Source organism: Salmo salar, chromosome 18 (genome assembly GCF_965601325.2).
Source record: "Salmo salar chromosome 18, fSalSal1, whole genome shotgun sequence".
Taxonomy (NCBI): Eukaryota; Metazoa; Chordata; class Actinopteri; order Salmoniformes; family Salmonidae; genus Salmo; species Salmo salar.
The window spans coordinates 97,803,275-97,818,882 of record NC_138308.1 but is presented as its reverse complement, the minus strand read 5'-3'; the positions used below and the strand labels follow the sequence as shown (position 1 = coordinate 97,818,882).

The following is a 15,608-nucleotide window of genomic DNA, read 5'->3' as shown; positions in this document are numbered from 1 at the left end:
TTTGAGAAATTGAAGTAATAGGATTTTGAAGATTTTGAAAATCGCGCCACAGGCTGGCAGTGGATGTTACGTAGGTGGGACGAATTCGTCCCGCCGGTCCCATAGAGGTTAAACAATGGATGAGCTTTTCTTAGTAATCTACTTGAGAACCATATAGGGTTCAAGTAAAACCTTTGAATGAGTGAAGCTTTTAGAGAGAGGTTTAGTGCTTTTATGTTTAATAATCTCAACCCACCCAATTCATATTCATTATATAGATGGGCACATTCTATTTTGAAATTCATTGTGTAGAGCTTATTTATATCTTTTGTGATATGAATACTGAGTATGTCTACTTCACCATCAGCCCATTTTATGGGTAAACTGCAGGATAATGTAAAAGTCGAATTTTTGAAGGATTCAATACATAATATTGAACACTTATCATAATTAGGTTTATGTCCAGAGAGTACAGAAAAGTTATCTAGATCTTCAATGACACATTGCAGAGATCTAGCTTGCGGACTTAATTTAAATGGACACCTTTGTTTTAAACCTTGGATATCTAATCCTCTAATGTTGTTATTGGATCTGATTTTCATAGCTAACATTTCGATGGCCATAACGAATAGATATGGTGACCACGGACACCCTTGTTTAATTCCTCTTGACAATTCAAAACTCTCTGAGAAGTAGCCGTTATTTTACTATTTTACACCTGGGGTTGCTATACATTATTTTTACCCATTTTATAAGAGAATTGCCGAAATTGAAAAAATCCAGGCATTTATAAATAAAATCCAGTTTTACTTTATCAAATGCCTTTTGAAAATCCGCTATAAATACCATTCCTGGCTTATTATACGTTTCATGATGTTCTATTATGTCTAGTAGTTGTCGTATATAATCTCCAATGTATCGTCCATGTAAAAAAAACTGTCTGATCATGATGAACAATACCAGGTAAAACCCTTTAAATTCTGAGTGCTATGCATTTTGCTAGTATTTTTACATCACAACATTGAAGTGTAAGGGGCCTCCAGTTTTTTAGATAGACTGGGTCTTTATATTTGCCATCTGGGTAGTGTTTTAATAATAGAGAAATCAGACCTTCCTGCTGAATACCTGACAAACTACCATTTATATAGGAGTAGTTAAAACAAATCTAACAATGGAGCTTTTAGTATATAACAAAAAAAACTTGATATACCTCTACCGGTATGCCATCAAGCCCTGGGATTTTCCCAGACTGAAAGGATTTAATAGTTTCAAAACGTTTTTCTTCTGTAATTTGGTCTTCGCACTGATCTTTCTGTACATTTGTTAATTTTCCAGTTTTTATATTATTTGGAAAGAATTGCTTACCATAATACGGAGGAAAAAATGTTTATGAAATGTATGCATTCACTACTGTAAGTCGCTCTGGATGAGAGCATCTGCTAAATGTTCAAATTTAAATGTAAATGTACAATCTTCATTCAGTGGGAAAGGATGAGACGGAAAAGTGAACATCTGCCTAAAATAATTAGCTTCCTCTTCTAAAATATCATTGGGAGAATCATAGATGACTCCGTCTTCAGTAACGATTTTATGCAAATCATTTTTGTTAGCATTCCTGTATGGGAGATTCAGGAATAATTGCTGCATTTTTCTCCATATTCCATACACTTTGCTTTATTTTTGTAATAGATTACATTAGATTGTTCTTGAATAAGTTCCACATGTTCGATTTGTTTTTTCTCTAACTTATTTTGTACCTCTGTAGTATATTTTTTTATTGCTATCTACCTGTACTATTAGTTCATGGATTTCCCTTGTTAGTCTTGTCTCTTTAGCCAGAAACTGTTTTTTTATGGGTGGTGGTCCCCAACAACAAGATATGGGTGGTCCCCAGTCCACCTGGTCATGCTGATGCTCCAGTTTCAACTGTTCTGCTGCGGCTATCGAGCCCTGACCTGTTCACCGGACGTGCTACCTGTCCCAGACCTGCTGTTTTCAACTCTCTAGAGACAGCAGGAGCGATAGAGATACTCTGAATGATCGACAACAACTGTGATTATTATTATTTGACCCTGCTGGTCATCTATGAACATTTGAACATCTTAGCCATGTTCTGTTATAATCTCCACCTGGCACAGCCAGAAGAGGACTGGCCACCCCTCATAGCCTGGTTCCTCTCTAGGTTTCTTCCTAGGTTCTGGCCTTTCTAGGGAGTTTTTCCTATCCACCGTGCTTCTACACCTGCAATGCTTGCTGTTTGGGGTTTTAGGCTGGGTTTCTGTACAGCACTTTGTGACATCAGCTGACGTAAGATGGGCTTTATCAATCAATTTGATTGATTCGATTGATTGCATGTGACGCACAATCCAGCTACGCTCTGAAGATGCAAGTCTACATGGGCTAGGATGCAAGTCTACGTGAGCTGAGTTCTACCGCATGGGCTTTGTCCTACAGCAGGCCGGCAGCCTGGGAAAACGGGACACTATCGTTCATCACACCTTATAACTCTTCTGCGGTAAAATCTCATAACCCAACGAGTTATCTGCAGCTACCGCCACAACATATATTTTCAGTGATTTATGTTCCATTTCAGCGGTACAGTTGATAACCATGGCTATGAATGCTAAGAAACCAACCTTACTGAAACACGTTATTCCTATCACTCTCTATTGGCCTCGGCATACTCACAGGGAGCCTCTCAGGATCCCTTGAAACTGGACCCATCTTCCTCTACTACTCTCTTCACTGCCTATGAAGATTCCTTCAGAGAAAATGACTCAAGTAAAAGTGTAAATCACCCAGTAAATATTACTTGAGTAAAGTTTTAAAAGTTTCAGCAAATATACTGAAGTATCAACATGAAATGTAATTGATAAAATATACTTAAGTTCAAAAGTAAAAGTATAAATCATTTCAAATTCATTATATTAAGCAAACCAGATGGCACCATTTTCTTGTTTTTTTATTTGATTACGGATAGCCAGTGTCACACCAACTCTCAGACATAATTTGCAAAGGAAGCATTTGTGTTTAGTGAGTCTGTTAGATCAGAGGCAGTAGGGATGACCAGGGATGTTCTCTTGATAAGTGTGTGAATTAGACCATTTTTTCTGTCCTGCTAATCATTCAAAATCTAACGAGTACTTTTGGGTGTCGGGGAAAATGTATGGAGTAAAAAGTACATTATTTTCTTTAGGAATGTAGTGAAGTGAAAGTTGAAATAAATAGAAGTAGTAAAGTAAAGATACCCCAAAATACTACTTAAGTAGTACTTTAAAGAATTTTTACATAAGTACTTTACACCACCAGCTAATGGCCGACATCGGGATCTCTTGTTGGGTTAATGAGGCAACTAGTCACACCTGTGACAGATCCTTTAAAAGGAGAGGTGGAAGAGGTAGACCATAACTCACAGACAACAGAGAGACAACCAGTGAATCCCTTGGAAGAGTGCAGAAGGTGAGCTTGTGATATTATTTAGTAGACTTGCTGCCTCTCAAATGGCACGTTAATCTTATGTGGCCCTGGTCAAGTGTAGTGCACTATATATGACCCCCCTGAATTTAAGAGCATAGACTAATAGTTACCTTTGTAGTGAATAGAAGTCTCTGTCAAGATCTAGTCTGCTTCCCCTTCCCTGCGTAGTGCACTGTGGGCCCTCGTCAAAGGTGGTTCACTACATAAGGAATGAGGAGCCATTTGGGAAGGATTCATATTCCTGTGTGCCAGGCTCTTCAACCACATACAATAGATTAGATGATACCTGAATTTTAGTGGAAGAATCGTAGCGCGCCGTGTTGCCGATACTCGCTTGTTGGGGTCCTCAGGACTGGGTTTAGCAATTGTTGCATAAGTTTTGTACTTAACACAGGGTTTCCTCAACCTCTCCTCTAGTACCCACAGCCATTCCAGATGATTTAAAATGCTCAACTAATCTCGCTCTTGTTCGCTCTCTCTCTCTCAGGAGACTATCACCATGGCGATATTGACCATCATTCTGCTTGTTAGCACAGCTTTTGCTCTGGGAGGTAAGAGTGATGTACCTCACACTTACTCACCAACATTTGAATAAAAACGTTAGTGGGTGTTGATCTGTCCTATTCACACACGTACGTATTAATGTTTTGTTTCATAACCAGTTGTCCCTTGGGCAGCCATTATCAACCGTGACACTGGAGAGAAGGTTGTCTTGCTCAAGGGCACATAGACAGATATTTTAACTTGACATTCAGGGATTAAAACTAGGAACCTTTGTGTTACTGGCCCAACTCTCTAACCGCTAGGCTACCTGCCACTCCTCTTGTTCCAGAGATGTATATTGGTGTCTAGATGCTGGACTGAGGTATTCTGATATGAATGGTTTGATCATTCAACTGGATGTATGATTGGATTGTCAGGAAGTAACACTGACACAACTTACCCCCACTTTCAGTCTTAGTTTCATCAGCTGTTATACAAAAGACAGAAACTGAATTGACTGCACAGGGCTTTTAAACAAGTAGCGCAATTTCAGTATTTAGCCAGGAAGTACCTAGGTTACATCTGAAATGGAACATATTCCGTATAAAATACTTCTGACCAGGGCCCATATGGGACGCAACCCAAGATTCCGGCATGCATGTGCTGCAATGTTATGTCCACATTACAATCAATCTATGTTACCTGTGTCCAGATGCTACGTTACGACCCATGACCCCCTGTGAGCGTGCTAGATATGCCGCGACACATGGCCCAATTGGAGCCTACATCCCCACGTGTGACGCCGCTGGACGATACACCCCTAAGCAATGTTCGGGCTCTACAGGTTAACACGGACGCACATATACACACACTAAATTCTCCAATTCAGTTGAATGTTACAGTAAATATTGTATGTGCAACATGTCTATTTCTGGTAGGTTACTGTTGGTGTGTGACCACTACTGGACAGAAGATTCAGGGTACGGAGACTCCACCAGGCACTGCTATCAACTGCTAGCAACTGTTCCACCAAGGTGTGTGTATATACATACTCATTCACTAAATGTTATTTCTTTGCAGCTGATTCTGGATGTTAATGTTTTTTGTCTAATTGTAGATGAAAGGCGTTGGAATGAAGTCTTTGAAAAGACGGACAGTTGTCTTTACTGTACGACAGGAACTGATTCACGCCCCATATAAATGCATGAAGAAATCCAGAGATTAAACTGTTGATTTACTTACTTTATTGTTGGTGTGATTATCTGAACCAGTCCATTTCTGGGAAATGGAGGAAGGAGTAGGACTGTATTACCGGCAGTTACAAGAAATGAAGGCAGTCAAATTCCACGTGACCATTTAGTAATTAGGCTTCTCCAAGCTCTGATGCTGGTGATGGTCATTAGTTGCCTGGTACTCAGCACTCTATTGTCCCTCTAATCACTCTGACATCAATGCAAATGTAAAACATTTCATGAGCTCATGTTGCGCAACATTTCTATAACCTATGCAATTGTCTGAGAACTGCCTCATGGCTTCTATTAGAAAGAGGATCCCATCAGCTTTCTATAGGTTAGATCTACTATATTTGCAGTACCAGTCAAAAGTTTGAACACACCTACTCATTCCAGGGTTTTCATCTAATATTTTAAACTATGACATAACACATGGAATCACATCTTAAACCAAAATATATTGAGATTCTTCAAAGTAGCCACCCTTTGCCTTGACAGCTTTGTACACTCTTGGCATTCTCTCAACCAGATTCATGGAATGCATTTCAATTAACGGGTGTGACTTAATTTGTGGAATTTCTTTCCTCAATGCGTAAGAGCCGATCAGTTGTGACAAGGTAGGGGTGGTATACAGAAAATAGCCCTATTTGTTATTTTAAGCCCAAGAACAGCTCAATGCAAAGAGAAACAGCCCATTACTTTAAGACAGGAAGGTCAGTCAATGCGGAACATTGCACTTAAAGAAACGTTCAAAGTTCTTAGTCTCAAAAACCAAGAGCTACGATGACTCATGAGGCTCACCACAGGAAAGGAAGACCCAGAGTTACCTCTCTTGCAGAGGATATGTTCAATAGAGATACCAGTCTTAGAATATGTGTTTCACAGAGTTCAAGTAAGACACCTCAACATCAACTGTTCGGAGGAGACTGCGTGAATCAGATCTTCATGTTCGAATTGCTACTACTTTCCGGAACAGACTATGGGAGGTGCACAGTACTACATGGAACTCTATTCCACATCAAGAAACTCATGCCAGCAGTAAGATTAGATTTAAAAAAACGGATAAAAATACACTGAAGCAACACATGCATACAAACACACGATAAAATACACCCATGTACGCTTGGATTTTGTGTTATAGATATGTGGTAGAGGCCTGAGGGCACACACTTAATATGTTGTGAAATCTGTTATGAATGTATGGTAATGTCTTTAAAATGTATAACTGCCTTGATTTTGCTGAACCCCAGGATGAGTAGCTTCTGCCTTGGCAGCAGCTAATGGGGATCCATAATAAATACTGCGTGGGCTGAGTCGTACTGCATTGGCTGAGTCCTTTTTTAAAATATTTTAATTTTTTTTACTTTATTGAATATTCGAAACATACAATATACTTGCAGTGAAGCCGCTCAATAACTACATCATCCCAGTCGTCCAACAGATTCCCATTCAGAGCGACACACAGAAGCATCCAGGGTCAATTCTCTGCTCAAGGGCATGTTGAGCCCTCCGTGTGGCTCAGTTGGTAGAGCTTGGTGTGATTCCCAGTACAAAAAAAAATGCATGAAATGTATGTATTCACTACTGTAAGTCGCTCTGGATAAGAGTGTCTGCTAAATGACTAAAATGTAAATGTAATGTTGGCCGATCTACCACCAGGCCAAAAACTTGATCCCGAACCCTCCAAGATCCCCCCCACAGTTCCCCAATAGCTGTCCCTCAACCATTTGAGACCCCTCCCACAGCCCCCCCAGGAAGAAAAATAATAAAAAATAAAAAATACAATTAATTCCATTCCCCACCCCCAAGAACCCCCCAATGCACCAACAACCATGAGAATGAACTAAAGAGAGAAAAAAGGAAAAGACAGAAGAAAACAGCAAACAACAATGCAATTTAAAACAAAGGATATCAAGGACAATTAAATCATAACAGCAACGCCAACTGTAAATGTTTGTGTGCATGTCTGGCACTATTACATGTATGTGTTTATTTGAATGAGAGTGTGTTCACAAATGCATGTTCACAAACACTTGCACGGCATCAGCCTCAGGCAAACCGGCATTTGTTGTAAAAACACTGCCACTTAGTGTCATTCAAATGTACTTTTTTAAATGTTTTATTTGGACTTTTATCTTTGACCATCATTCTATCTCCCACACAGCAACTCCACTCCCACTTGTCTCCAATTCCACATACCAACCCTCAGCTTCCCTCAGCCCATCCCATGTATCTCTGCTGGCCACCCACTTCGGGTTTCCACGCAACACATATCTTTCAACTATGCTGTGATGTTTAACGTACAATATCAATCTATGTAATCGAATAGAATCCACAGATTGCGAGTTGAAGATAAATACTTTTACTAAGAGTTTTAGTATATTAGTAATTGACTGCATTTTCAGCCATTCCTGAACCTGAGACCAGAAACAGGCTACCTGAGGGCAATACCAAAACAAATGGTCTATTGATTCTGTATCCTCACAACAAAATCTGCAGAGCTTCGATGATTCTATTACCCAAATATTCAGCATTTTGTTGGTAGCAAGAATTCTATATAATCATTTTAGCTGAAAAGCACGAAGTCTTGAATCTTGCGTTTTATATATCAACTCAAATCTCTTCCCAACTATTTTGCAATCTGTATGGCGCAGTTGTCAACATCCTGGTCCTCAAATGAAACTGGTATACTTTCCTATTTATGCTATTTTTATTCCTCCGCAAGTTTTGATCCTTTATGTTGGGCAGACAGACCAGTTCCCTACCTCCTCCCGCTGCCACTTGCCTCCTCCATTTTTGGGGTAATGCTGTAATCAATTGGTTGTACTCTTGGATTGAGCAGACCTTTCCTTACAATTCTGATAACTCCATGAAGGCCATAATTCTACCATTCCAATTTACAATATCATTTATGAACAAAATACCCTGTTCAAACATATTTCCCATAAATACAGGTATTTTATCAACCAGCACATTTGACTTCAGCCATAATATGTGTTGTAATATTTGTTTTATCTTTTCAGGGGGGTGACATAGAAATTGTAGCCAGCTCTGCAATGCTTGTTTGAAAAAGAGAGATACTTTGAAAAAAGTATCATTTTCAATTAATCGAAAATGAGACATGGCAATCTGCACAAAGGCAAAATGGCCATTTTTAAACAATGGATGAGCTTTTCTTAGTAATCTACTTGAGAACCATATAGGGTTCAAGTAAAACCTTTGAATGAGTGAAGCTTTTAGAGAGAGGTTTAGTGCTTTTATGTTGAATAATCTCAACCCACCCAATTCATATTCATTATATAGATGGGCACATTCTATTTTGAAATTCATTGTGTAGAGCTTATTTATATCTTTTGTGATATGAATACTGAGTATGTCCACTTCACCATCAGCCCATTTTATGGGTAAACTGCAGGATAATGTAAAAGTCGAATTTTTGAAGGATTCAATACATAATATTGAACACTTATCATAATTAGGTTTATGTCCAGAGAGTACAGAAAAGTTATCTAGATCTTCAATGACACATTGCAGAGATCTAGCTTGCGGACTTAATTTAAAACTTGAGCCATCGAAATACATGGACACCTTTGTTTTAAACCTTGGATATCTAATCCTCTAATGTTGTTATTGGATCTGATTTTCATAGCTAACATTTCGATGGCCATAACGAATAGATATGGTGACCACGGACACCCTTGTTTATTCCTCTTGACAATTCAAAACTCTCTGAGAAGTAGCCGTTATTTTACACCTGGGGTTGCTATACATTATTTTTACCCATTTTATAAGAGAATTGCCGAAATTGAAAAAATCCAGGCATTTATAAATAAAATCCAGTTTTACTTTATCAAATGCCTTTTCAAAATCCGCTATAAATACCATTCCTGGCTTATTATACGTTTCATGATGTTCTATTATGTCTAGTAGTTGTCGTATATAATCTCCAATGTATCGTCCATGTAAAAAAAAATGTCTGATCATTATGAACAATACCAGGTAAAACCCTTTAAATTCTGAGTGCTATGCATTTTGCTAGTATTTTTACATCACAACATTGAAGTGTAAGGGGCCTCCAGTTTTTTAGATAGACTGGGTCTTTATATTTGCCATCTGGGTAGTGTTTTAATAATAGAGAAATCAGACCTTCCTGCTGAATACCTGACAAACTACCATTTCTATAGGAGTAGTTAAAACAAATCTAACAATGGAGCTTTTAGTATATAACAAAAAAAACTTGATATACCTCTACCGGTATGCCATCAAGCCCTGGGATTTTCCCAGACTGAAAGGATTTAACCTCTATGGGCTATGTGGGACGCAAGCGTCCCACCCGTGGTGCACTCCATCAACAGCAGGTGCATTTCAAGAGCGGCAAATTTGAATCCAAATAAATGTCAAAATTCAAATTTTTCAAACATACAACTATTTTACACCCTTTGAAAGATAAACATCTCCTTAATCTAACCACGTTTTACGATTTCAAAAAGGTTTTACGGCGAAAGCATAAATTTAGAGTATGTTAGGACAGTACATTTACAAGAGTTGTGTGTAATGTTGTGCCAATTCAAAGACAGGCGTCACCAAAACCATAAAATCAGCTAAAATTATGCACTAACCTTTTACAATCTCCAACAGATGACACTCCTAGGACATTGTGTTAGACAATGCATGCATTTTTAGTTCTATCAAGTTCATATTTATATCCAAAAACAGCGTTTTACTGTGGCGTTGATGTTCAGGAAATCGTTTCCCTCCAATAACCGGCATTCAAGTCAGCACCACAAATTAAATAATTAAAATGAGAAAACATTGGTAAAATATTATATTGTCATTTAAAGAATTATAGATTTACATCTCTTGAACGCAATCAACTTGCCAGATTTAAAAATAACCTTACTGGGAAATCACACTTTGCAATAATCTGAGCACTGCGCCCAGAAAAATACGCGTTGCGATACAGACTAGCCGCCATGTTGGGGAGATCTAAAATCGAAAATACTATGTAAATAATCCATTACCTTTGATTCTCTTCATCAGATGTCACTTCCAGGTATCACAGGTCCATAACGAATGTAGTTTTGTTCAAAAAAGCTCATCATTTATGTCCAAAAATCTCCGTCTTGTTAGCACATGATCTAAGCCCGCCGGACTTCACTTCATGAACGAGGGGAAAAAATATATTTACGTTCGTTCAAACATGTCAAACGTTGTATAGCATAAATCATTAGGGCCTTTTTTAACCAGAACATGAATAATATTCAAGGTGGACGAATGCATTCTCTTTTATAACGTATTGGAACGAGGGTACCCAACATGAACTCGCGCGCCAGGTGTCTAATGGGCCATCATCGTTCCATGGCTCTTGTTCGGTCAGATCTCCCTCCAGAAGACTCAAAACACTTTGTAAAGGCTGGTGACATCTAGTGGAAGCAATAGGAAGTGCCAAAATATTCCTCAGCCCCTGTGTTTTTCAATGGCATAGGTTTAAAGGTAATACAACACATCAGGTATCCACTTCCTGTCAGAAAATGTCTCAGGGTTTTGCCTGCCAAATGAGTTCTGTTATACTCACAGACACCATTCAAACAGTTTTAGAAACTTTAGGGTGTTTTCTATCCATATATAATAAGTATATGCATATTCTAGTTACTGGGTAGGATTAGTAACCAGATTAAATCGGGTACATTTTTTTATCCAGCCGTGCAAATACTGCCCCCTAGCCCTAACAGGTTAACCTGTTGAGGATCCCTTGCTCTATTAAGCCCGGTATCGGGATTGTTTGACAACATCCGGCGAAATATGACATTAACCATTCTTGAAAATACATGTGTCTTACACCCTTCAAAAGATTAGAATGTTGGTAATCAAACTCCGTTGTCCGATTTAAAATAGCTAATACAGAGATAAAATTGCATGCTTTTCTTTGAGAAGAGCGAAAAACAACAACAAACTTTTTCTGCCATGACAGGTATGACACATTCACATCCGACGGTAAAAATATGACATACATTTTGATATCTTGCTCTTATTTCTCATCCTGGCGGTCCCAGTGATCAAATGAAGTGCCGTTTTCTTTGATAAAATCCATTTCTATAGCCTAACACGAAACATTTTGTAAACCGCTTGTGTCGTGAATTCTGTGTCTATCAACTTTTGACGATGCGTTTGGTCTAATTACACACACTAAGCAGACGTGTATCTAGTCATGGTTGGTTTCGTTGCAATCCTCTGGATGTTTGTAACACAGCCAAACTTGCTGTTTTTTTTTTGTGGGGCATATTGACCGAGATAATCTGATTTGAAGACAACGAGCAATGACGTCATTACGCACCAATAATATTCGCGATGTTTTGTTGATTGACAGTATTTTTGTCCAATGGTCATAGATTTTTTTGAAATCTTGCTTGGTAGATAGCCAATGAGCTGAGGGTAAAGCCAGTATGGGATGGTTATGGGTTGGAACACCAGCCCTTATCAGTAAATGCACGCGTAACGAACTTCATTCGTTCTTGAAGATCCGACTTGTTGCAGGCTTACACCGTTACGCACAGTTGTATTTTGTGAAGAGTAGTTTCAGCGATTTTTAGCGATTCCAAAGAAAATATCATGGCGATGAAATCTGGAAAAGCGAAGGTTAACTTTACTGATTTGCAAATTTTAGAAGAAATGGATAGAGAAAGTGAGACCGAATATTTGCTTGACGATGACTCGTCATCCAGCCATAGCTTTGATTCGGAAGCTGAAGAACTGTTTCTACAGGGAGAGGACATTCTTCTGGATCGGTGAGTACGAATGCCATTGTTTGTAATATAAATAAGTTGTAATTTTTTGGCAAAATAGTTTTTTTGTGTAATTTGTTGGGGGAGAACAGCAAAAAAACACATGGCCACTGTTGGGGGAGGGCAGGCAGGCAGGCCCACAATGGTCATAGTTGAATGAAACAGCACTTGACCATAGTGACTGCTCTATATGACCCATAACCTATGTGTTTGTTTGGGTGAATGTGTGTGTGTATGTATGCATTACATTTTTTATAAAAATAGAATGGGGTAGAACATGTGTTTATTTTACGTGATGATACAAGGCTCATATATAACAAATATTTTTTGAAATGTTTTCTTTCAGTGGTAGCGACTCTGACTGGGTGTCAAGGTGCCCATCCCCCGATGAAGCTGGTTCGTCCAGCCAGAGACCTGCTGTCTCTGGCGCCACACCTACCCCCGCCCGGCCATCTCGAGGTGGGAAGAAGTCAAATAAGCGGAGGAAGGGAACCGTGGAACCTGCTGGCAGAGAGGTAGATGAGCGTTGGCACACTGTGCTGGTGGAGGATGAAGATCAAGTTCCACCAGTATTTTGGCCGAAAAGGCAGCCTGGGCCACAACTGGACATGACAGCGAAGTACAGCCCCCTTCAACTATTTCAGCTGTTTTTCACCCCGTCAGTTATTGATTCACTTGTGTGCAACACCAACAAGTATGGAGCAAAAAAGCTAGCAGGCAAGAAAGATGCATGGAAGCCCATTTTCATGCAAGAGCTTTTCTGCTTCCTTTCAATTGTAATTTACATGGGGCTGGTGAAGCTGAAATCCCTCAAGGCTTACTGGAAAACATCCCCGCTCTATCAACTGCCTTTCCCACCCACTGTGATGTCCTGTAAAAGGTTTTTATATATCTTACGGGCGCTTCACATCAGTGACCCTAAAGTTGATGAGGCCAATGACAAGAGGAGAGGCACCGCAAAGTTTGATAAGCTATGTAAAATCAAACCTCTCTACCCCAGCATGGTTGAGGCCTGCAAGACTTATTTTCAGCCCGCCCAGAACTTGTCAATTGATGAGAGGATGGTAGCCTCAAAGGCCCGAATCAGTCTAAAGCAATACATGCGGAACAAACCAACAAAATGGGGATACAAGCTGTTTGTTTTGGCGGATTCTGTGTGTGCGTACACCTGCAATTTTTTTGTTTATGAGGGGAAAAGCTCTTTTGCAACCGGTAAGGGACTGAGTTATGACTCTGTGATGGATCTGTTGGATTTTAAACTTCTGGGGAGTGGCTACAAACTCTGTGGACAATTTTTACACAAGCCCTGCCCTTTTCACAGACCTCAGGAAGCTGAATGTGTGGGCTTGTGGCACCATTCGGTCCAACAGAGTGGGTTTTCCGAAGACGAAGGTGAATGACATGCCTAAGCGGGCTGAGCGGGGAGCGATACGATGGATTCGCCAAGATGGCCTGCTCTTCGTGAAGTGGATGGATACCAGAGAGGTGGTGATGTGCAGTACTATCCACAAGTCCTTCAGTGGCGATCACGTCGTTAGGCGTGTGAAGGGCGCTACTGGGGAATGGGCCACAAAACATGTCCCCATTCCTGCGGCTATCAAGGATTACAACAAGGGCATGGGAGGTGTGGACCTTTCAGACGCACTGATCGGATATTACAATGTTCTCCACAAGACCATGAAATGGTACAAGACATTGTTTTATCACTTCATCGACATTGCTGTCGTCAATTCCTTCATACTCCAGAAGGAAATGGCTAAGAGCTGTGGACAGCCCCCCATCTCCCAGCTAGCCTTCAGGGAGCAGCTCATCCAGGAGCTTGCAGACTACAGCACAAAGTCAACTGCATCACCTTCTGCCCCCTCTACCCCTGCCCCCTATACTCCGGCCGCCAGTAGTGTTCACATGCCGAAGTTTATAACAGCAGGGATGAATGTGCCTCCGGGCCAAAAGGCCACAGCATGGAGGCGGCGTTGTGTTCTTTGCCGCATGAAGTCCCCCATCACCTGCAACACATGTTCGGTTTGCCTGTGCTTTACATCAGAAAGGGACTGCTATGGGACATGGCACGAGCAGCGGAATATTGTGTAGAGGACTGAGGGTCTTCCAAGGGTCTACCTACCACTGTTATTTTTTTGTAAATATTTTTTTATTTTTTGGGGGGCATTTTGTGTAGGTATTTGCATAAAAATGTACCTTTTTTTTGTAAATATTGTTTTATTTTTGGGGGGGCATTTTGTGTAGGTATTTGCATAAAAATGTACCTTTTGGCAGCTTTTCTGACCAATGTTTTTTGCACACTTTCATTCCAAAAATTGTTGGATTAGCATTTTCTTACTTTGTATATAGTTATTTGCACTAAAAATGTACCTTCTTTTGACAACTCTTTTCTGACCAATAACCTCTGCACATTTTTACAAAAAAATATTTTATAGGTATTTGCATAAAAATTTATAAAAAATAAAAAAGTGCCACATTTTTATAAAAAGTGTTTTTTTTTATGATACAATTGCATATTGTTATGTTGTATATAGTTAGTGGCATAAAAATATCACTTCACCAATTCGGCCACTTGGACACATTAGGGAAACTTGTGTGGGACACCTGGGTGACTTCATGCTAAATGTCATGTAGCTCACTCATTTTTTAAGTTATCAATCTGAAACTTTGCACAACTACAGTTGCCCTCATGTGTTCTCCAACTAAATTGTCCCCAGCATCCTATCTGACTGTTTGGCATTTCTTTTACATTGAAAGATGATGCTACAACAATAACAAAACAGAAAATGTATGCTCTTTCTCTTTTCTTCTACCAGATCTATTGTGTTACATTCTCCTACATTCAAATTTACATTGCCACAAACTTCAGAATGTTTCCTTTCAAATGATACCAAGAATATGCATATCCTTGCATCTGGGCCTGAGCTGCAGGCAGTTAGATTTGGGTATGTCTTCAGGCAGAAATTGAGACGAAGGGGGGGGATCCCCAACAGGTTAACGGGTGTGACTTAATTTGTGGAATTTCTTTCCTCAATGCGTAAGAGCTGATCAGTTGTGACAAGGTAGGGGTGGTATACAGAAAATAGCCCTATTTGTTATTTTAAGCCCAAGTCCATATTATGGCAAGAACAGCTCAATGCAAAGAGAAACAGCCCATTACTTTAAGACAGGAAGGTCAGTCAATGCGGAACATTGCACTTAAAGAAACGTTCAAAGTTCTTAGTCTCAAAAACCAAGAGCTACGATGACTCATGAGGCTCACCACAGGAAAGGAAGACCCAGAGTTACCTCTCTTGCAGAGGATATGTTCAATAGAGATACCAGTCTTAGAATATGTGTTTCACAGAGTTCAAGTAAGACACCTCAACATCAACTGTTCGGAGGAGACTGCGTGAATCAGGCCTTCATGTTCGAATTGCTGCCAAGATACTACTTTCCGGAACAGACTATGGGAGGTGCACAGTACTACATGGAACTCTATTCCACATCAAGAAACTCATGCCAGCAGTAAGATTAGATTTAAAAAAACGGATAAAAATACACTGAAGCAACACATGCATACAAACACACGATAACATACACCCATGTACGCTTGGATTTTGTGTTATAGATATGTGGTAGAGTAGAGGCCTGAGGGCACACACTTAATATGTTG

The 15,608-nt window shown here is 39.7% G+C and overlaps 1 protein-coding gene across 1 annotated transcript; it reads left to right on the top strand.

Annotated features, from left to right (window-relative positions):
• Positions 1–3,401: 3,401 nt before the first annotated feature.
• LOC123728676 (equistatin-like) lies at positions 3,402–5,180 on the top strand. Its single transcript, XM_082964530.1, has 5 exons — positions 3,402–3,438; positions 3,944–4,007; positions 4,652–4,783; positions 4,878–4,973; positions 5,057–5,180. The coding sequence occupies exons 2-4, from the start codon at positions 3,956–3,958 to the stop codon at positions 4,955–4,957; spliced, it is 264 nt and encodes an 87-aa protein (XP_082820656.1). The 5' UTR covers positions 3,402–3,438; positions 3,944–3,955; the 3' UTR covers positions 4,958–4,973; positions 5,057–5,180.
• The last annotated feature ends 10,428 nt before the right edge of the window (positions 5,181–15,608 follow it).

Excerpts from the sequence above, each read along its gene's own strand:
- LOC123728676 (XM_082964530.1), top strand. The coding sequence starts at position 3,956 with ATGGCGATATTGACCATCATTCTGCTTGTTAGCACAGCTTTTGCTCTG. Across the intron at positions 4,008-4,651 it reads CACAGCTTTTGCTCTGGGAG|ATGCTACGTTACGACCCATG; the intron begins GTAAGAGTGATG and ends ACCTGTGTCCAG. Across the intron at positions 4,784-4,877 it reads GCAATGTTCGGGCTCTACAG|GTTACTGTTGGTGTGTGACC; the intron begins GTTAACACGGAC and ends TATTTCTGGTAG.